The 18,792-nt window shown below is 49.3% G+C and overlaps 11 protein-coding genes across 11 annotated transcripts; 7 read left to right on the top strand and 4 right to left on the bottom strand.

Moving 5' to 3' along the window:
- Positions 1-754: 754 nt before the first annotated feature.
- Positions 755-2,602, top strand: HETIRDRAFT_456947 (uncharacterized protein; the record flags this gene model as incomplete). Its single annotated transcript, XM_009542932.1, has 3 exons — positions 755-766; positions 825-1,111; positions 1,164-2,602. 3 exons carry the CDS (start codon positions 755-757, stop codon positions 2,314-2,316), a joined length of 1,452 nt encoding a protein of 483 aa, XP_009541227.1. The 3' UTR covers positions 2,317-2,602.
- Positions 2,577-4,808, bottom strand: HETIRDRAFT_59364 (mitogen-activated protein kinase-like protein). Its single transcript, XM_009542110.1, has 9 exons — positions 4,185-4,808; positions 3,934-4,127; positions 3,817-3,877; positions 3,691-3,764; positions 3,374-3,625; positions 3,059-3,319; positions 2,932-2,997; positions 2,818-2,878; positions 2,577-2,759 (listed from the first exon to the last, which is right to left on the bottom strand). Exons 1-9 carry the CDS (start codon positions 4,225-4,227, stop codon positions 2,680-2,682), a joined length of 1,092 nt encoding a protein of 363 aa, XP_009540405.1. The 5' UTR covers positions 4,228-4,808; the 3' UTR covers positions 2,577-2,679.
- A 606-nt stretch (positions 4,809-5,414) lies between these two features.
- Positions 5,415-6,843, top strand: HETIRDRAFT_239588 (uncharacterized protein; the record flags this gene model as incomplete). Its single annotated transcript, XM_009542931.1, has 7 exons — positions 5,415-5,525; positions 5,578-5,693; positions 5,749-5,806; positions 5,876-6,327; positions 6,395-6,475; positions 6,541-6,622; positions 6,679-6,843. Coding segments are annotated over 7 exons (1,065 nt in total), but the record flags the coding sequence as incomplete, so codon positions are not given.
- Positions 6,844-7,405: 562 nt separating this feature from the next.
- On the bottom strand, positions 7,406-7,768 carry HETIRDRAFT_247837 (uncharacterized protein; the record flags this gene model as incomplete). Its single annotated transcript, XM_009542930.1, has 2 exons — positions 7,406-7,560; positions 7,618-7,768. Coding segments are annotated over 2 exons (306 nt in total), but the record flags the coding sequence as incomplete, so codon positions are not given.
- Positions 7,769-8,083: 315 nt separating this feature from the next.
- On the top strand, positions 8,084-9,934 carry HETIRDRAFT_443165 (uncharacterized protein; the record flags this gene model as incomplete). Its single annotated transcript, XM_009542929.1, has 5 exons — positions 8,084-8,298; positions 8,357-8,541; positions 8,600-8,986; positions 9,040-9,473; positions 9,523-9,934. 5 exons carry the CDS (start codon positions 8,087-8,089, stop codon positions 9,871-9,873), a joined length of 1,569 nt encoding a protein of 522 aa, XP_009541224.1. The 3' UTR covers positions 9,874-9,934.
- Positions 9,935-9,957: 23 nt separating this feature from the next.
- HETIRDRAFT_145420 (uncharacterized protein) lies at positions 9,958-10,208 on the top strand (the record flags this gene model as incomplete). Its single annotated transcript, XM_009542928.1, has 1 exon — positions 9,958-10,208. A coding segment is annotated over one exon (194 nt), but the record flags the coding sequence as incomplete, so codon positions are not given.
- A 1,219-nt stretch (positions 10,209-11,427) lies between these two features.
- Positions 11,428-12,664, bottom strand: HETIRDRAFT_166842 (uncharacterized protein; the record flags this gene model as incomplete). The annotated part of the gene is made up of 4 exons (XM_009542927.1): positions 11,428-11,552; positions 11,614-11,858; positions 11,910-12,579; positions 12,631-12,664. 4 exons carry the CDS (start codon positions 12,662-12,664, stop codon positions 11,428-11,430), a joined length of 1,074 nt encoding a protein of 357 aa, XP_009541222.1.
- A 158-nt stretch (positions 12,665-12,822) lies between these two features.
- On the bottom strand, positions 12,823-14,355 carry HETIRDRAFT_437852 (uncharacterized protein). The gene is made up of 6 exons (XM_009542926.1): positions 14,304-14,355; positions 14,021-14,184; positions 13,923-13,962; positions 13,646-13,861; positions 13,124-13,593; positions 12,823-13,053 (listed from the first exon to the last, which is right to left on the bottom strand). Exons 2-6 carry the CDS (start codon positions 14,152-14,154, stop codon positions 12,897-12,899), a joined length of 1,017 nt encoding a protein of 338 aa, XP_009541221.1. The 5' UTR covers positions 14,155-14,184; positions 14,304-14,355; the 3' UTR covers positions 12,823-12,896.
- A 158-nt stretch (positions 14,356-14,513) lies between these two features.
- HETIRDRAFT_239926 (uncharacterized protein) lies at positions 14,514-15,659 on the top strand (the record flags this gene model as incomplete). Its single annotated transcript, XM_009542925.1, is given in 4 exon segments — positions 14,514-14,651; positions 14,705-14,931; positions 14,949-15,141; positions 15,192-15,659. Coding segments are annotated over 4 exon segments (1,026 nt in total), but the record flags the coding sequence as incomplete, so codon positions are not given.
- Positions 15,660-16,554: 895 nt separating this feature from the next.
- On the top strand, positions 16,555-17,332 carry HETIRDRAFT_308123 (uncharacterized protein; the record flags this gene model as incomplete). The annotated part of the gene is made up of 4 exons (XM_009542924.1): positions 16,555-16,713; positions 16,775-17,041; positions 17,099-17,194; positions 17,252-17,332. The coding sequence occupies 4 exons, from the start codon at positions 16,555-16,557 to the stop codon at positions 17,330-17,332; spliced, it is 603 nt and encodes a 200-aa protein (XP_009541219.1).
- A 375-nt stretch (positions 17,333-17,707) lies between these two features.
- HETIRDRAFT_306871 (uncharacterized protein) lies at positions 17,708-18,250 on the top strand (the record flags this gene model as incomplete). Its single annotated transcript, XM_009542923.1, has 4 exons — positions 17,708-17,851; positions 17,908-17,988; positions 18,045-18,102; positions 18,162-18,250. 4 exons carry the CDS (start codon positions 17,708-17,710, stop codon positions 18,248-18,250), a joined length of 372 nt encoding a protein of 123 aa, XP_009541218.1.
- Positions 18,251-18,792: the final 542 nt, after the last annotated feature.

Raw genomic sequence — 18,792 nt, 5'->3', positions numbered from 1 at the left:
ATGCCTCTAGGACCATGGACTCAAAGCGAATCTCAAGTCCGAATCATTGATTGATCTTCTATTAGATACAAAGTGAGCCAATTCGCTTTCCCTTCTTGTAACAGTGATTGCTCACTTCGTCTCAGCGACCGGACTTCCAAGCCTCAGCCGGCCGCTCTTCCACAACGGGCCTCATCAATCCGCATATTCAGCCGTGTACCGAGACCTATTTCTCGCCTCCAGTCTACTTCCTCTGTCATCATTCACTCAGAAAGTGAGGACGATGACGCAGGACAACTTGGAGAATCGGACGCACAGCCGATGCATTTGCCACCGCCAAATACTTTAGTAGGTCCAAGCACCCGCACGCGGAAAGCGAAAGAAGCACAATTCAGATTAGGGGTGGGGAGGCCTGTAGTAGCAGGGGGATCAGGAGCGCGAGCTGTCACCAAGTCAATCAGTGTTTCCAAGAGTAAACGGGCGAAAAGCAGCAGGAGCCTCAAACCGACAGAAGAAACAATTCCCGAGGGTAAGCTGATCCTGCTGCTTTTACGGGAATGGACGCTCATAGATGCATTAGAATCGGAGAATACTGCACATCATCGTAAGATCAATCGTATCTCCTGCTTCGAAGAGTCTGACTTTTTCGCGTTTAGCCACTCCGCCAATAGCGGGCCCTTCTAACTTGGGCCAATGTCCATCAACTCCAAAGATTGAGGATCGCACGAGTCTTCTCCCAGATAGGCACGAGACTCGAATGATAGTTTATTCAATAATGCAGGAAGTCGTACGTCTTTGCATCATCCGTATATGTTATAATGCTCACCCGAATTTTTCCTTCACAGGTAAAGCCGCTGGAGGGAACAGTGGCGTCCCTACAACAGCAAGCTTTGGCGCATGCCGTTGAGGTGGCTACGCTGAAAGCCAGGATTGACACTCTCACGGCCGAGCTTCAGGGCTATCGTCAGCAGAATGGAACAATCCAACAAATGAGCGAGTCGATTGATCGTCTGCAAAATGATTTGCGAATGGTGAGGGGCAGAAGTGCAGACCCTACCAGTCGGGAGCCTTTGACCTTGTCCACTCCTATCAGCATCTCATCAGCCAGCCCCCCTCACGTACCGGATTTGGGGTACGTGCATGGTCGTTCATGTGTGGACGCTGTCACTTATAACCCATGACAGTCTTTCCATCGGAGATTCTAGGTCGTCGAAAGTCAAGCAAGCGGAACCAAGCGTTCCCGCTCGACCTCAAAATTCCACCGCTTTGCCATTCGAATATCCTCCAGCTCCAGCGCGTTCCCCATCACATCGACTTTCTAAAGCCGCTGGCCAGAGCGCCCTTGGGAAGCGCCGTAGAGAAGCAGACCTCGGTCCTATCGTCGAATTAGGTAGAGAAGAGATCCAAGAAGAAGAGCTCAGGACAACTGCGTCGGGACCTGGCGGGAAACGGCCAAAGCTGGTGCAGGATAGCAGGGAAGATCATCCTGACACTCGACCCAATCGCATTCTCGATGCTGGCCCCTCAACTCAGGTGTTCAATGATAGGCCGGAGCCGACGATACCAGATGAACCCTCCGGACAGTCCATTGTTATCCCTTCGCGCCAGTTCCCTAAGTTCACTGTGTTCGAAGGGCCTGAAGAGCTTCCACCTACGAGCCTTCGTCGAACTGAACCAACTGGGCAAAACATGGACGATGTGTTCACTGATCGCGACTTCGATTTTTTTGACTACGCCCACGTCAATGGCCGCGGAAATATACCGAAAACTAGCACAGCTAATGCTTCTGAGAATCAGCGCCCATTCAATTACTCTTTCCCTCTCCCTGGACATCCTCCCATGACGTCCACACCTGCCCCAACAGGCAACTTTCCCGGATTCTCTGGCCCCGAATCTCCTATGTTCAATCACTTTCCTCTACCAGAAGTCCCACATTCTCCGAGTCCAATTCCGAGCTCTAGCTATGGCCATCGTGTAGAGCGGGGTGGCAGGATAGAGCGCAATGATCCGTTTCACCCTTTCGGCACACCTCCTAGCACTCGAAACCCTTCTGGTTCGTCTACGGTGGAGTCTAACATAAATCCATCTGCATTTCTACGCACGCCTCCACCAACTCTGCCTGACTTACTCGATAACACAGTGCGGACAGATGGGCGGAGAAAGGCCTCTAGTAACGATGTGGGCGCTGGTCTCGGGATGTCACTACTACCGCAAACAGACGACATTGCGCCCATCAGGCGAACAATGTACGGAACTGAGTTAGAGGGTGACACGAGATTTGGGGATTTTGGCGTTGAGGGTGTTGCCACTGGTTTCTGGACTGGCGGACGATTCTGAACATGGACGGTTCAAGGCCTTTTGTTTTGTGCTTGTTCGACGTGAAATCTCTGGCTACACTGCTGTCCTTGGGAATAATCGATACTGCTATTAAGTTAATGCAATTGTAGCGTTCATCTTCTTTGTGTAGCTGTTATCTTGTATTTTGTTTTGATTCTCCTATGTTCTTATGTTTCTATTGACCTACCACAGTATAATTTCCGGCTGCTCAGTAAAACATTGTAAGTGATAAGCATTAGTATTGTCAGGTCGATGGAATTGGTATGAGACATGTAGATTGGTGGATAGAGTGAAGGGATGTGAATTGCACAGCAAAGGACACGAAAACAGATGACATAAATAATAGGGAATGGCCCCGATAAATTAGATAGAAGGTGAGAATGCGACGACTTCTTCATAGAGTAGCTCTTTCAACTGAGTCTTGCTGAGGGCTTCCTTGTGATCTGAGGAGCATGAATCATAGTTGAGCTATGTCAATCAAGGTGTGAAGGACAAACACACCATCAAAGTCAAAGTAATCTGGGTCGAGAGAAGTAGCAACAGGCTCATCGTCAGGATCATGCTAAGAAAGTGTGAGCTACCACGTGAATCCTTGTGAAAGCGGAAGGAACGTACATATGCGGAAAGATACGGATGTTCGAGAGCAGCATCAACAGTCATACGCTTTTTCGGATCAAATGTCTTGAAATCACAACTGAGTAAGTCCTGTTCATCGGACATGAAACATCGAAAACCGACACACCAAGGTTTGATTGAGGAAATCAATCGCATCAGCCGACGCGCTCGGGAAGAGAGCCGTGAAAGGTCTACGCTTGCGGATGGGCAAAGCACGGATGTAGTCACGAGAGCGACGAGAAGTGATTCCATAGAACTCCTCGAGAGTGGGTGTCCCGATAACATCGAGAACGAGGTCGAGCTGGTGGCCGTAGTCGCGACCAGGGAACAGAGGTCTACCTGAGAGCATTTCTGCGAGGATGCATCCGACCGCCCATACATCGATAGCCTAAGGACCCAGACGAGATGAGTGACAAGGTAGAAAGTCAACGGCATATAGTACCTTTGTATACATCTTGAACGATAACATGATTTCTGGAGCACGATACCATCTGGTGGCAACGTACTCTGTCATGACACCGATATCCTTCCCACCCTGAGTACTTGATTGCTTGACGCTCCTCGCTAATCCAAAGTCGCATACTTTGAGATCGCAATTCGCATTTACAAGCAGATTGGCCGGCTTCAGGTCTCGGTGAACGATATCAGCACTATGTATTGATCGCAGTGCACGTAGTGTTTGATAGATGAAGTACTGTTGTGTTCCAATCCTGAGTCAGCATCCTACAAACACGTTGAAAGACCGTAAACACAACTGACCTGGCAGTGGTCATCGGTGAGTTTTTGCGTTCGAATTACGCGATGCAAATCGGTTTGCATTAGCTCTTGGACGACTACACCTCGAATAAGTGAGAGTGAGTGGGTAATGTAAGAGAATCGACATACAATAGATCTCCTTAAAATCATCGAAAGATGGGGGTTTGATGATGCTTAGGATTGATACGATCTGTGGCAATTCTATGAGCCAGGTCTGGGTTTATTGAGTTGCGCATTGCTACGCACATTCTCGTTGACGCAGGTCTCAGAGAAGAATCTGAGAAGCTTGAGCTCTCGCAGAGTGCGAAGGCAGAACAGGGTGTGCTCGAAGGGAAGAACTTTCTTGATTGCAACTGATCGACCTGAGGGTTTGTGGAGAGCGGCAACAACAGTTCCATATGCGCCCTCTCCCAGACTGTGAAGGACTTTGTAGTCGTTTCCTGGAGGGAGAAGTGTCTTCAGCTGTGCTCCGACTTGAGCGACATCGAAAACCCTACCAAGTTCGAACTTGGGGAGTGGCTTAGTAGCTTTACGGGACATGATGATCAGTGGAGGTCGTTGGTGAATATCAAAGAGCGAGGGCAAGGATTGTACAAAATGGAGGGAAGAGACAGTGAGCTACTAGTTCGAGGGAAGAGAGAGGGTGAAACGATGAACTAAAGAAGTTGTACGAGAGCTTATAACTGACGAGGATAACGAGCCACTGACCGTACGTGTGTTTCACATTTCCAATTGGGTCAATTGCTAGGATCCGCTGATGCGGAATACACGATTTTTGATGTGATTGTAGGGGTATCTTGTCTCAAATCCACTTTGAATCATCGCGGGTCCTAAAACAGCTGTAGCGAACGAGAACGATTTATTGGAAAAGATGTCGGGAAGGCTCGCTGCGCGCTGCCATGATTCTGGTTGGGCTTCAAGCTTCAAGCCTCAGGCGTCAAAGCATTAGATCACTGTGTGGGCTCGGATGGTTGTTCTGCCCCGAGTTCGGTTTCGTAAAGCGGGAGGTAAGTAGTGGGATGCAAGCATGTTTGGAGGAATAGACGCCGTCCCAATCTAGTTCTCGATCACTTGAGATCATGCGACCATGCCGAGTACGAATATCGACGCTTTGCCTTTGCTGATAGCTCAGCCTTCCGCCGAGGCTACTGGTACCAGGTATAAGAAAATACTGTAATGCTGAGCATAGTGGCCCTGAAACCCTGGTGGCCAACAATGACAGACAAAAGTGTGGCCTGCACAGGTGCCAGGTGAGGCGCCGTTGTGAGGCGATGCCCATTTGTCACAGCCACTCACGTGCATCTACGTTTGGTCGAAACTCCGCGGTACATCGGAGCTTTCTCAGAGCCCGACTTTTCATTTGGGGGTCTCAATGGTTTCCGCAAGACCGGACTCGAGTTATACTTACTGAAAGCTCGCCTTGTGAGCATGGCAGTCAATTGAATGAATGTCTTGCTCTTGATTAATCAGGTTCGACCTGCCTTCCCTGCACACAGGCACAAATGTCTCATCGAATCAGAATGTTGGCTGTCCGCCAATAGCAATGCTGTTCTTGTCTGGGGACCTCGGACGTCTCATTCGAGTCAATTAACTGATCTGAGGCTCGTGTTTCGGCAAATTCATGTCTATAAGAGCGGGCGCGGTTCATGCACTATCTCCATTCCAACGCACCCCACCCCGCCCCTCGACGCCTCTCAAGACTGTAGATGATTATAATGTCCATTCTTAGCTTGCTCTCTGTCGGCCTTGTGGTTCTATCGTCTGTCCACGCACAGCAAGTATGGGACGTTACTGTTGGTGGCCCCAATGGAGAGACAGTCTTCAACCCCACAACCGTCGTAAGTGGCATCGCTGCAAAGTTTGTGCTGCTGGGATGAATATTTTCAACAGAATGCCAAGGAGGGCGATCAAATTGTATTCCACTTCAACCCAAAGAATCATACGGTCACGCAGTCAACCTTTGCGCAACCGTGCAGCAAAATGGACGGTGGATTCGACTCGAACTTGTCTGTTCTATCATCTCAATTTTCTTTTTGCTCGTATTCTCACGATCTGTCTCAGCTTTCCCGTTGCTGTTGGGACGTCCGATCTGCCAACCTACAATGTGACGGTCAACAGTGTATGGAATGTTCTGTTTCGACCTGTCATTCAGCGTTCGATCAATCACCCGTGCTTTTTTTGGTTATAGACCACCCCGATTTGGGTCTACTGTCGTCAAGGAGCGGGGACTCCGAATAGTCATTGCGGTTTAGGAATGGTTTTTGCCGCCAATCCCGGAGGCGACGGCGCTGCGAATTCGTTTGTCAACTTCCAGAACGCTGCCAAAGCTCAAGGCGCATCTTCAGCCTCCACGGCGGCCAGCTCAACTGCATATGCGTCAACCAGTCCGGCAACGACTTACACTGCGGCATACGGCACTGCAACTGTCCCACCCCCTCCTGAAATCGTAACTGTCACTGAGACTATCACCGTCGAGGGTTCATCTTGGACCACGACATATGGATCTTACCCTGGCTCTCCTGACGCTACTCCGGCATCCCTTCAAGGAAACGTTCACAAGGTCATTGTCGGTGGTACTAACCTGACATTCGACCCCCCCTTCGTCTCTGCCTCTCCCCGGGACACCATTGTCTTTGAATTGTGGGTGACCCGTGCATCGGAATGACGTACCGTCAGTTAACAATATCCCTGGTCCTCCCTCTCACAGCCATCAGAAAAATCACACTGCAACGCAGTCTACGTTCGATGCGCCTTGCAAGAAGATGGACGGTGGCTTTGATTCTGCCTTGTGCGTCAACCGACCATGTTTTATTATCGCAAAACTCATTTCCAATGCGTATTTGCTCCGTGCAGTGACTTTGCTGTTGCTGCTAACGCATCTAGTTTCCCTACGTTTAACGTCACCGTCAATGACACTGCACCGATATGGGTCTATGTATGTCGAAACTTCATTGTCCTAGTTTTTGTTATTAATTTATATTTGGATCTCAGTGCCGCCAGACAAACCCGGCTGATCATTGTGGTGCTGGCATGGTCTTCGCTGTGAATAGTGTGGAGAGTTCGCAGCGCAATTTCGCCGCCTTTCAAGCTCTAGCAGAAAAACTCAATGGCACCAGCTCTAGTGGCACTGGTTCTTCGTCGGCCAGCGCTCCATCATCATCTTCAACTGGAAGAAGCGGCAACGGCGCTAATTCTCTGAATACCTGCGTTTCTCTTCTCCTGTTAGCGTCGGGTCTTGCTTTTGGTATTCTGATCTGATTGCTGTCATCGGGATTTGCTTTACATACCTGTGGACACGAATGACTTGATTTTATGCACCTGATCACTGATCATGCGATCATTAACGTTCCTTGATTTAGATGCTTGGTATCCGCGTTTTAATGTTCAATACTTATACGGCTTGACTGAAGTTCACTTTACAAGTGCCGATACCTAATCCTGTGCATCTTACAACGATCGTTTGATCGTTGCAGGGTCGATGCAGATGGGTTGTAGCCTAAACGGATAGCAATGAATTGTACACCGAAAGGGACAATATCCAAACGAAGGTCGTTTTGGATAGCGCCGACCTAGTCCGGTCGTACCCGAAGCAGTAAACAACAGGCAAGTATAACATGCGACAAAAAGGGTGGTACTCTACTCGTCTTCCTCCTCTTCTGGTCCCCTGGAACGCACAGTCAACAGAAGAATACACAGCGGGAAACACAGTGACGTACTCGATGTTGTAGAACCGGAGCTGATAGTTGTCCTTAGACGACGCAACGACACGGAGGTAGTCACGGAGAGTGTTCTTCTTGAGGAACTTTTTGGTGAGGTACTTGAGATACCGTTTGGAGAAAGGGATGTTCGAGGTCACAGTGATCTTGGTGTCCCCTTGAAAGCATATCATGTAAATGCCTGCGATATTAACATGTGTAATCGGCTACGTACCATCGCGGTGAATTTTGACATTGTCACCAAGCTGACCAGCCTTGCCCTCGACCTTGATGCGATCGTGCAAGAATTTCTCAAACGCAGCACCGTCGAAGAGACCATCGCTCGCAGGGCGAGAGTAGTCAACGACAAACTTGTGTTTCGCAGCAGTAACTTTGGCGGCAGCGGTTTTGGCCTGCACACATTATGGTACAAGGTAGAAAGAATGAAAACCCGGGATTAGCCTACTGAGAAGGGGACTCAGCAAAGCAGTACCAGGCACTGACCATCTTGAAGGAGATTTCTTGAGGGGGTTGGTCGACAACGCTTGTAAAAAGCTTGTCGATCACGAATCGGAATGGTTTTGATAACTGTACAGTTTTTGCCGGCAAGTGCCGAAGATCCGATTTAGAAGCTTTCTCTCACGCAATGGTTATGTAGTTTCGGATTGGGCGTTGAGAGAAATCAAGTATCGTCGTCGTGCACAATGTCTAAAGCAACGTCGAGCGGAAGAGTCGCCTCCATCCAAGTGGAAGGCGACTTTTCTATCAAGTCCGAGAACACCCAACCAAAATTGGACACCTCACAGTGGCCTCTTCTCCTCAAAAACTATGACAAGTTGCTTGTTCGTTCAAGCCATTTCACGCCCATCCCTTCAGGCAATAGCCCTTTGAAGAGAGATATCGCTTCTTATATCAAGTGCGTATACCTAGAAATCGGATATGTGAATGTATCGCTTAACTGAGGCTTTGCATAGGTCTGGCGTCATCAATTTGGACAAGCCATCCAATCCTTCGTCGCACGAGGTTGTAGCCTGGCTGCGGCGGATCTTACGATGTGAAAAAACTGGCCACAGTGGTACACTGGACCCAAAAGTTACTGGTTGCCTAATCGTATGCATCGATCGTGCGACGCGGTTAGTGAAGTCTCAGCAAGGCGCAGGTGAGATCGCAGCTTCCGCAGTATGCGCAATACTGACGGCTCACAAATTGTGAGATAGGTAAAGAGTACGTTTGCGTGCTCCGACTGCATTCGGCACTTCCCAACCCCACCGCCCTCCCACGCGCATTAGAGACGCTTACAGGCGCACTTTTCCAGCGCCCTCCCCTTATTTCTGCTGTCAAGCGTCAACTTCGAATTCGAACAATTCATGAATCTAAACTCCTCGAGTTTGACGAAAAACGTAACCTCTCTGTGTTCTGGGTATCATGCGAGGCCGGCACATACATCCGTACTCTGTGTGTACACCTCGGATTGGTGTTGGGTGTTGGGGGACACATGCAAGAGCTGAGGAGAGTACGGAGTGGAGCATTGTCGGAGAATGATGATATGGTGACAATGCACGATGTTTTGGACGCTCAATGGATGTATGATAACACGCGCGACGGTGAGTTTTGACGGAATCCTTCGAAACGATTGCATTCTGACCGAACTTTCCAGAATCATATTTACGTCGTGTCATCCGTCCTCTCGAGTGCCTCCTGATCGGCTACAAGCGTATTGTCGTCAAAGACAGCGCCGTCAACGCCATCTGCTATGGAGCCAAATTGATGATTCCTGGGCTCTTGCGATATGAGGCCGACATATCGGTGCACGAAGAGGTCGTCCTCATGACCACAAAGGGTGAGGCCATTGCCCTTGCCATCGCTCAGATGTCGACAGTGGAATTGGCGACTTGCGACCACGGAGTTGTCGCAAAAATTAAGCGCGTCATAATGGAGAGGGATACATACCCAAGGCGATGGGGCCTTGGCCCGAAGGCGATGGAGAAGAAAAAGATGGTAAAAGAGGGAAAGCTTGGAAAGCACGGGGAGAAACTCGAGGGTGTCACCCCAACAGAATGGAGCCGCGACTATGTTGACTATACGAGAGACGTAAGTTCGCTTATCTATTCAAGTGATCATGTCTCAGTGTTTGGTGCAGGGACCAACCGCCGGACCATCAGCGACAGCTACTTCTGCGAGTGCCGTTGCCCCTGTGGCAGCTGTTGAGCACCCATCCGCTGTTGAGAGCCCCAAGAAGGAGAAAAAGGAGGAGAAAAAACGGAAGCGCAAATCTGAAGTTGCCGAGGTAGAAAATGGTGATGTCTCAATGGCAGTCACGGACATAGGGGATGAGGATGACGAGGAAAAGAAGCAGCGCAAGAAGGAGAAAAAGGAGAAAAAGTTGAGGGAGAAGGTTGAACAGGGCGAGGAAGATGAAGAAGCCAAGCGGGAGAGGAAAAGGTTGAAGAAGGAAAAGAAGGCTAGAGAGTCTATCGGCAGCGAATCATGATTCAACATGAGGGCTTTCATCTCACGGTGTGCAATCCCAGTGTTCTTCTTCGTTGTGTCTTGTTGCTCGGGTAGTTCCTGAACTCGATGCAAATATTCGTATCATTCTCATACAAACGACTGTCTTCTACCATGAAGGTGAGTAACATGCCTGCCCTACAATTCGGCGGTGTGAGAAAAGAAAGTTGGAAAGTACCAGACGTCCCCAGTGGGTTACAATCACATTGTGTCTTCATATGCCATAGAGCTAGAAGATTCCGCCGTCTCTACCAATGGTGAAGGCCTGCTGGAGGATGGCTCGATGCTAATTGGCGTGAGCGCGAGGCTAACGGGTCGCGACCACGCCGAGGGTACTCCTGCTTCTGAGTTCAAAGTCGAGGGTAAAGATATCATAGACGGGGTGAAATCTCGATTTAGCATCGAGAGTCGAGGCGCGTCCCACGACAAAAGAGTTCTTGACCATGATCTGTCATCTGTGCGGGGAAGAAATGATTGTGTGCTATCGAAGCTCTCACAGCTGCGATGATGATCTGCTAAATCGAGGGCGACAGTAGGGGTTCCAGCTTCAGCAGAACGGACGGGTCGACGGGGCGACGTTAGGCCACCCGGTGCCCATGCTTGTCTACGGTCACCACCATTAGGTCTAGATATTTTCGCCACTTCTCGCTCCGCGCGAAGTTTGTTATCCCAGAAAGTTGGGTTTTGGAACATGGCCTCCTCCTCATGACGTTGGACAACACGGCTGAAACTGTGGACCACAAGCAGAGAGACGATGGCCCCTGTTTATCATGCAAACAGTATCTTCAGCACCACGATATGAAAGGATTTTTTAGCGACCCCTACAATTGACCCCAAGCCAGCCTGTAGCCGTCCAGAACATCTGGCGACTTTCGCCGACAACCCCGATGATTGCTGTTATCACCCAGACAGCAGTCACGAAAGTGGTATAGCATAGCTGGTCGCAGCAGAATTCCGATCAAACAGGTACTTGTCAACTATCGCGTACCAATGCTCACCTCATCTCGCATAACTTCACGAAACAAGAGAGCACGAGGCTTGAGGCCTATTAGACGGGGAGAAGTAAAGGAGATCGGAGAGATGATGCGGCCACGACGTCCTCCAGATTGTGAGTGGGCAGACATTGAGGCAGTTTGTGTCAAAGACCCTAGATTGGGATGTTGAGAAAGAGGCTGCTCGGTGTGAATAGAAGGTTTTCTTGGTGGGCATTTTCCTCTACCATGCTTTCGATAGAAAGAGGAGAGTTGGGTGTAAATCTTCGAGAAATATGTGCTGTTCGGGTTGGGTTCAGGTCCTAGATTTTCAGATATCGTATTGACAGGTTGAGGGATATAATCCCACCATCCTCGAGATCCTGGGGCACTCAGTTCCTGAGGTTCGAGACGAGTCTGGGAAGGAAAAGACTTGGTTTTCTCGTGATCGGTAGAGGCCACCCTTTCAGCATCCAGTGATAATCGGTAGGAGAGACGTCCTTGAGCTGCTAGAATCCGTGACGACTTCCACACGGCGTAGATGACTGACAATACACGACGTGAGTTCATTGCCATGGACGGAGGAAGGAAAAAGGCCATTTACAGCAGCAGCAGATGAAAAATGACTCCACGAAAATGAGAATGACAACGACCGGGAGCATGTCTGACGGATGCAAGCAAGAACAAAGGCCTGCAAGAAAGATAAGCAAGATTACAGAAAGACATAATATAGTTGTGGATAAGGCCCGCACCACTTAACCCGCGTATCCCATGTAGCTGCACCAAATCGTTGACTGTAAGCGTCGAGTTGGCAATCTGAAGGAGTGCCATCAGGACTGGTACAAAACGTGCATTGCCGAGGCAGCGATAGGCTTTGACGCCAAATATACCGGTGATCTGTAGAAGAAGGTCGGGGAGGAGGTCGGATGTATCATGCATGAGGCTTACCATGATATCTGTGGATACAGAAGAGAACAAACGGGTCACTCGAAGGATTCTAGAGCAAAGGTAGGTCATTTTGACATTAATTGTGACTTGGAGTACTTACGTTGTACAGTCCAGGGCAGTGTCAAACATGGCTACAACCAAGGGAATCCATATGACGAGAGAAAGGACTTGGCTTGCAAATAACATATAGAAAAGATCTTTGTTCTTGACCTTCATTCTGCGGATGAAACGGAAGGAAACAATGATATTCCGAATCGAAAGCAGCAGGTAGGCACCCATCAGAAGTAAGCTGGCAAAAGCGACTTTGAGGTCCTGCAAGAATGGGGGCGCGACGAGAGAGCCGTCGGCAAGCTGGGAATAGGTTGGGAGAAACTCGCCGATAGGGCCATCGTAGAAGCGACTATAATCCGATATTGTGAGAGTGGTCATGAGCTGGACGATGGCCATGTTCGGTTCGCAGCACGATGAAGTGCTTGAAATCGGGGGCGATGTCGGAGAGGACATCAACAAGAGGTCGTCTTGAAGGAGAGTGGAGGTCGGTGAAACGAAAGACTTGTGGTCAAGTTGCCATGTAGTCATGGTCGTCAGAGCTATTGGAAAGTGCGAATGAAAGAAATACCGCTCGGGTAATGAATGCCACCTGGGGCAGACGATGTAAGAGGAAGGAACTGGAGTACCTCTCCAGAATGGAGGTAAGAGATAAGTGGGAAAGCTTCGCAACGATCCCCAATGCTTGAACTGACACGGCCTCGGGCTGGAAACGAACGTACCTGAAGTTGCTCATATGACCTGTGCGAGAGCCTTAAGAATGCCCTACTTACCACCGGCAGGCCACGAAAGATGCGAGGAACCCATAACTCAAACTCAATTGTGACCGTCGCCAAGGTTCATCCACAACTCTCCACGAGCCCATTTGTCCCCAGAATTCTCACCCCGCGAACGGTATCATCCGAATCTCCGAAATAACGTCGCACTCCCACAACAATCTCCTCCGCATGTGACCACATGAATATGATGGATTTTGAGCACATGGTGGTCAAATTTGTGAGCGTATCATATCAATGCAGCACTCTCCGCATACACGACACTATGACGAGCAAAAGAATGAGAGCAAGACCGGCACCCAAAGCCAGGCAGCCTTGGATGGAAACAGTGCCGGTGCCCCATTCACGGGAAAGAAACCGGACTGGTCACCGCTCGCACGCATCTCTGCGGTTGATGTAGACACGACCGCAGTCGTAACGCTATTTAGACATATCATTCATAACGTAAGTGATGACAAACATGGTGAGTATGATGATATCGAGCACGCACACAGTAATGAACCCCGTAGTAAACCCGATGGAAGTAGCGGTTTTTGTTTCTGTTATCGTCTGCTCTGAAACTAAGACAAGTGTCACTGTGGCTGTTGTTGGAGTCGGGATCGGAGTAGCCCATGCTGGCATAGTTATGATACCTCCAGGAGAGTAAGGTGCCCAGGAAGAACTGTAAGGAGGCGGGAGGAGAACACCTGAAGGTCCGATTGTCAGAGTCATGATTCCGTACGGGGCGGATGGTGGTGTTACAGTTGGTGATCCATTCGCAGAGGTGTCGAGGGGAGTGAGACTGCTGGTGTTTAAGAAGGGATTGGCAGAAGGAGGAGATTCCGGCTGAGGTATGCTCTGTAGCGGATTGACGCCGCTTCCGCATGTTCCATTGACTTGGCTGTTCTCAATGGAGATGGGAATGGAGGTGATAGAGAAGAATGCCTCTTTATTGATATGTGAACCTTCATAGATGGTGAACTGTAATTGAATAAAGATAAGTCGGAGACGCACTGCATTGGTAGAGACATACGTTGTATTGACCAGCAGGTACACAATTTGAGAGGGCGAAGTTGAGATGCTTCACCGTACTTCCGCTCTCTTGTATCAGGAGAGCAGTCCCTGACGAGACAGTAAGATTGATGCCTAGCGGCGCCGAGAAAAGGTATAACTCTAGAGAGTCAAATCCGGTGGCGAGGTTGGAGCCTGGTATAGCCGCATTATTTGGAAGTTTGCCATTGCCTGACACCTAAACCATCGTGTCACTTTCAGTCTTTGGGCGGACGAGAAGCCTAGCAAGAATCACCGACGTCTATAGCAATGGGGATGCCGCTGCCGGCGTGATATGTACTGAAAGGAAGACATCAGTGTTGGGCCATGACGCAGCGATTGAGAAGTTTGAGCATACCTCTTTGGAGCGGGTGCATCGAGAATGGCGAGCGCATCAGTGAAGACTTGTCCGTTGACAAGATACTGAGCCGAAACAGGAATCCCAGCGCAGAGGAAGTAGAAAAGGGTGGAAAGGACAACGATTGTGGACATGCCACCACGATGAGAATGGTGAGCCAGCACCTTGCGCATCGGTGCAGAAAGAATTGAAGTCGACCAGCCGCACGATATCAATAGAAATATGATACCCATGAGTATCATTCCAGGCGAGAAAGAAAGAATTGAAACGAGTTGGCACACACCGTTTTGAATCAGAGAGATTAGGTCCGACTGATCTCAGGCAACCAGGTCCAGGATTGCATTGATTGAGTCGGCGAGGTCGGACATGCACACTGGCCGGACACTTTCGACGACGTCCCTACCGGGCCGGGACCCCCGTCACCTCCTTTACCTGCGCGGACTACCATATGATGACTGCTGATAGTACCGTTGAAGATTCTACAGACCAACCGTCACTCAAAAAGCCTCTCTACTCGAGCAGCACCCAGTATAATAACTGGCGGTTTTCTCCGACACAATTGCGGAGTATCAGATCATCTCTGAATGCAGCAGCAGTTACTGCCATTCGCAACACATTCGAGACTAACTCAGTAAGCATCTACACAAACATGCGCCTTGTCAATGATGCCTAGCTGTGTGCTAGCCTGGATCGTCATCAGATATCCAGTTTCTGACCGCAGAGGAAGAGCACCTGTTAGTCAGACTGTACATCACCAAGATATCTCAGCTATGTGGCCATTTCCATTTCCCTGAAGAGGTAGAAGCAACCGCCGTCAGCTACCTCAAGCGATTCTATCTGAAGAACACAGTGATGGACTGGCACCCAAAAAATGTTATGTGCGTAAATTGTTCTCTTCCGCAAGCCACTTGGTTTAATCCATCAATAGGCTGACGGCATTGTTCCTGGCTACCAAAACCACAAACCATCCAATATCGTTGGAGGCGTATACATCCAATATTCCTAGGACGGTACCATCCGATGTCCTTGATCTTGAATTTTTGATCGCACAAAGCCTCGCATTCGAGTTTGCTGTCTGGCATACGCACCGGGCTCTATGGGGCCTCTGGCTTGACGTCCAGGTCCGCTCACATTATTTCTCTCCTTGACTCATGCACTCACTCATGACCAGGACCTGCCAGATTCTCCCTCTCGAGACATATTGCAAGAAGCATATGACACAGCTCTCCGACATGTTCGAACATCTCGGATTACCGATGCCGAGTTGATTTACACGCCATCTCAAATTGCTCTTGCCTGTTTATCTATAGCCCACCCTGATCTCGCTGCCGTGTGGGCCAGATCCAAAGGCGTCGAGCCAATCAACTCTATTAAGCAGATGATCCTCCAGGATGGCGATATTCCCTCGGTTGAGGTGGTACGTGAAATTGACCGAAGGTTGAAGCTGTGTAAAAACCCAGAAAAAATCGTTGGGAGTAAGGCGTATCTGGCCAAGAAGGAGAAGGACGAGAGGGAGGCGTCAGAAAAGCGAGCCAAGAAGGCGGAGGAGGTCCGAAAGGCCATGGAGAATGGTGATCCATTCGGTAATGAATTAGACGTTGAGACACACTCGATTGCAGCTTTAGACGACGACGACGACGACGACTAGACACTGGGGCCCTCACGTCCGAGATCACACATGGTCTACGGTCGATACAACATCCACGTATGGATATTCATCGAGATGGTCAATAGGTTATCATTGTTCTTTTTGCATCGCACATTTCAATACAACAAATATCAAGTGAATGACAGACAATTGTCGACGGTACCAAAAACTAAGTCCTGTTGACAGGATTGGTAAACGCTTCCAGATATACAATCTTTGAAAGTTATGCAACGCTGTGCACAACCGATTGAGTCTAGCAACGGATCCTTCGACGAGCCAAATCAGTCCGTCGAATTCAGATAGCATTGATGCCTGCAGTTAGATCAGGTTTTAAAGAAATATGGCTTGCGAGAGGATATGTCTAACCCTTGAACTTGAAGCTTAGGAAAGGAGGTCACAGGTGGGAGCTTGAGCGATTGAGGGTTATGGTAGATGTATTTGAGACTAAAGAATCGTTGGGGAGGAAAACTCAGGAGCGAAAGGTGTGGACGGTATCAGAATACTTAGATGCTGAGTAGATCTTACTGGCGGTAGATCAGTGTGGATGGTTCTATGGTAATGGACATGTATGATGTTAAACAATGATCTCATCTTCCCAGGGAAAGAATTGATAGGATTCAGGCCAAAACGTGGGGAAACAGATATCTTCGGCACTTTCCGAAGAAACTGTGCAGTTCTAGTCACAGTGGCTGTCACTCTTATCGTCGCACGCTCACCTACAACGACCGCAAGACCCTCAAGGTGCGAGATTCATTGTTGTATTCGTAGAGCTCGTCTGAACACACATTACGCCACTTTTGCGTATCCCTCTCACCAGGTCTGTACAATCAACCCATTTCCGCCGTTAGAACAACTCATTTATTGCGTTCGACGCGCCAGATTCGCCATGGCCACACTTTCCTCCAGCCCCATCGTCATTGATGGCAAGGGTCATCTCCTTGGAAGGCTGGCCTCCATTATCTCCAAGCAAATCTTGTCCGGCCAGAAAATCACAGTTGTCCGGTGCGAGGAGATCAACATCTCTGGCAGCTTCTTCCGCAACAAGGTGCTTTCGCTCGAGTCTTGGCGCCGTTCACTCGACACTTACTGTTCTATGTCTCACCTAGCTGCGCTACCACAACTTCCTGCATAAGCGCCACATTGTTAACCCCAAAAAATCTGGTCCTTTCCATCACCGCGCGCCGTCCAAGATTCTCTTCCGGGCCATCCGCGGCATGGTACCTCACAAGACCGCTCGTGGCGCGGCGGCTCTTGAGCGCCTGAAGCTTTTTGAGGGTGTTCCTCCTCCATATGACAGGAAGAAGCGGATGGTTGTACCGGAGGCATTGCGGGTCCTGCGGTTGAAGCCTGGTCGTAAATACTGCACAGTGAAGGTGAGTCATCGTCTCGTCGCTTGGTGCATCGCCATTAACCTTTCGCCTCTTCAACAGCGTCTGTCTCATGAAGTCGGTTGGGGCTACAAGGACGTCGTGGATCATTTGGAGGAGAAGAGGAAAATCAAGGCGCAGGCCTTCCACGAGCGCAAGGTATGTGCCTAAACTAGATGCGGTTTTGATCCCCGTTGTGACCTTCCTGCATCACAGCTTGCTGCTGTCAAGCTTCGCCAGAAGGCCATCTCTGACACCGCGTCATCGTTCGAGCAGCTCACTGCCCTTGGCTACTAGACAGTAGTCCATCCTCCCTCTATCACATGTTCTGAGTATGCATAGCAGCTTTTTTGTGTCGTTTCTACCATGGTGTTCTCGAATATGATACGATGCTGAAGACATCATATGGACCTACATCTGTGACACTACTATCTGTTAAGTATTCTGTATGCATTATCTCCGTTTGGCGGGTTGAGACCTGTCGAGACTGGTAACTTATACAACAATCTGGCGTTGAACCTATCGGATGCCGATGCTGACGCACACGGCTAGTCGGACTTTAAAATGGGGATGACCAGTTGAGCGCGTTGGCACGTCACAGTCCAGCTTGCTCCTCCAAAAACAATGTCGTTCACCCGTTTCGCTTTCCGTAGCGCAGTGCGCCCCACTTTGATGGCTGCATCTGCACCTCGCATACAGTTTCTCCGCTACTCCCCGCGCGCGGCTTTCTCTGCTGCTGCCGGCTTGCCCAAAAGCGAGATTGAGGCACGGATTTTAGACCTGTTAAAGAGTTTTGAAAAAGTTGACCCTGCAAAGGTCTGCACTATGCTTGAGTCACCTCAATTATCGTACTCAATGGGCATGGAATCTAGCTCACACTGACGTCGACATTTACGAGTGACCTTGGATTGGACAGTTTGGACGCGGTAGAAGTTGTTATGGCCGTAGAGGAGGTATGTCTTCATTTCTGCGCACGGTGGACTACGTCTATAATGCAAGTATGAAACAGGAATTTTCAATCGAAATCCCGGATGCTGAGGCCGATGAGATCAAGACGGTGCAACAGGGTTTGTTGTTCTTTCTCAATGACTCTAGTGATGCGACTAAAGTTTCATGTCCTTTGTAGCCGTTGAATACATCGCCAAGACGCCAGAAGGTAAGCTTATTTACCAATTTACGCAATGCATATCGTTGATTTTTTACTCAGCGCGCTAGAGTTAGTTAGCAAATTACTTACTTGTAATTTTGCTTTGAATACTACCCTTTCCTTGCTGTGCATCGACCCACATCATAATTTGACCCTTGATCTCATCCTTTGTGTAAGAAGGCGCGCATATATCTACGATGCGATGATTGGAATGTCACGGCTCCTGTCTGAAGCTTCCACACCATCATGGCTTCTCAAGTGCTGAAGGTTGACAGGTTAGACTCGTCAAGGCATCAATCTGCTAGCAACCCGTGAGCACTGCAGGGTAGCAATTATTGTCAATGAGTTACATTCTCCCACTCCCACAAGTGATGCTTTTCTGCTGATTCTGTTTAGTCAGCTTATGGCTTCTTGCCTCTAGGTCGCGGTATACAGAGATTATCAGACTTTCCTTGCAAATCCGTGAGCCCGTCGCATTGTTTACTCTGCGCAGAAGCGACAAAGAGTGCGTATAATAATCCTAGGTCTCTCTCTGATCGCAGTATCTCGAGCATGAGCAGGGCCAGCTCGAGTTCGCTAAGTTAAGGCGCCAGCATACAAGTTGACGTTC

This window comes from Heterobasidion irregulare (assembly GCF_000320585.1).
Source record: "Heterobasidion irregulare TC 32-1 unplaced genomic scaffold scaffold_01, whole genome shotgun sequence".
Taxonomy (NCBI): Eukaryota; Fungi; Basidiomycota; class Agaricomycetes; order Russulales; family Bondarzewiaceae; genus Heterobasidion; species Heterobasidion irregulare.
The sequence above is the reverse complement of the archived record's forward strand: the minus strand, read 5'-3'. Positions and strand labels throughout refer to the sequence as shown.

What these genes read in the sequence shown, in the direction of transcription:
- HETIRDRAFT_437852 (XM_009542926.1), bottom strand. Translation starts at nt 14,154, where the DNA reads ATGTCCACAATCGTTGTCCTTTCCACCCTTTTCTACTTCCTCTGCGCT. An exon ending in GCATCCCCATTGCTATAGAC is followed by an intron (nt 13,862 to 13,922) that starts GTCGGTGATTCT and finishes ACGATGGTTTAG; the next exon opens with GTGTCAGGCAATGGCAAACT. An exon ending in TACCTGCTGGTCAATACAAC is followed by an intron (nt 13,594 to 13,645) that starts GTATGTCTCTAC and finishes ATTCAATTACAG; the next exon opens with TTCACCATCTATGAAGGTTC.
- HETIRDRAFT_59364 (XM_009542110.1), bottom strand. Translation starts at nt 4,227, where the DNA reads ATGTCCCGTAAAGCTACTAAGCCACTCCCCAAGTTCGAACTTG. An exon ending in ACTCCCCAAGTTCGAACTTG is followed by an intron (nt 4,128 to 4,184) that starts GTAGGGTTTTCG and finishes TTCTCCCTCCAG; the next exon opens with GAAACGACTACAAAGTCCTT. An exon ending in AGATTACTTTGACTTTGATG is followed by an intron (nt 2,760 to 2,817) that starts GTGTGTTTGTCC and finishes CATGCTCCTCAG; the next exon opens with ATCACAAGGAAGCCCTCAGC.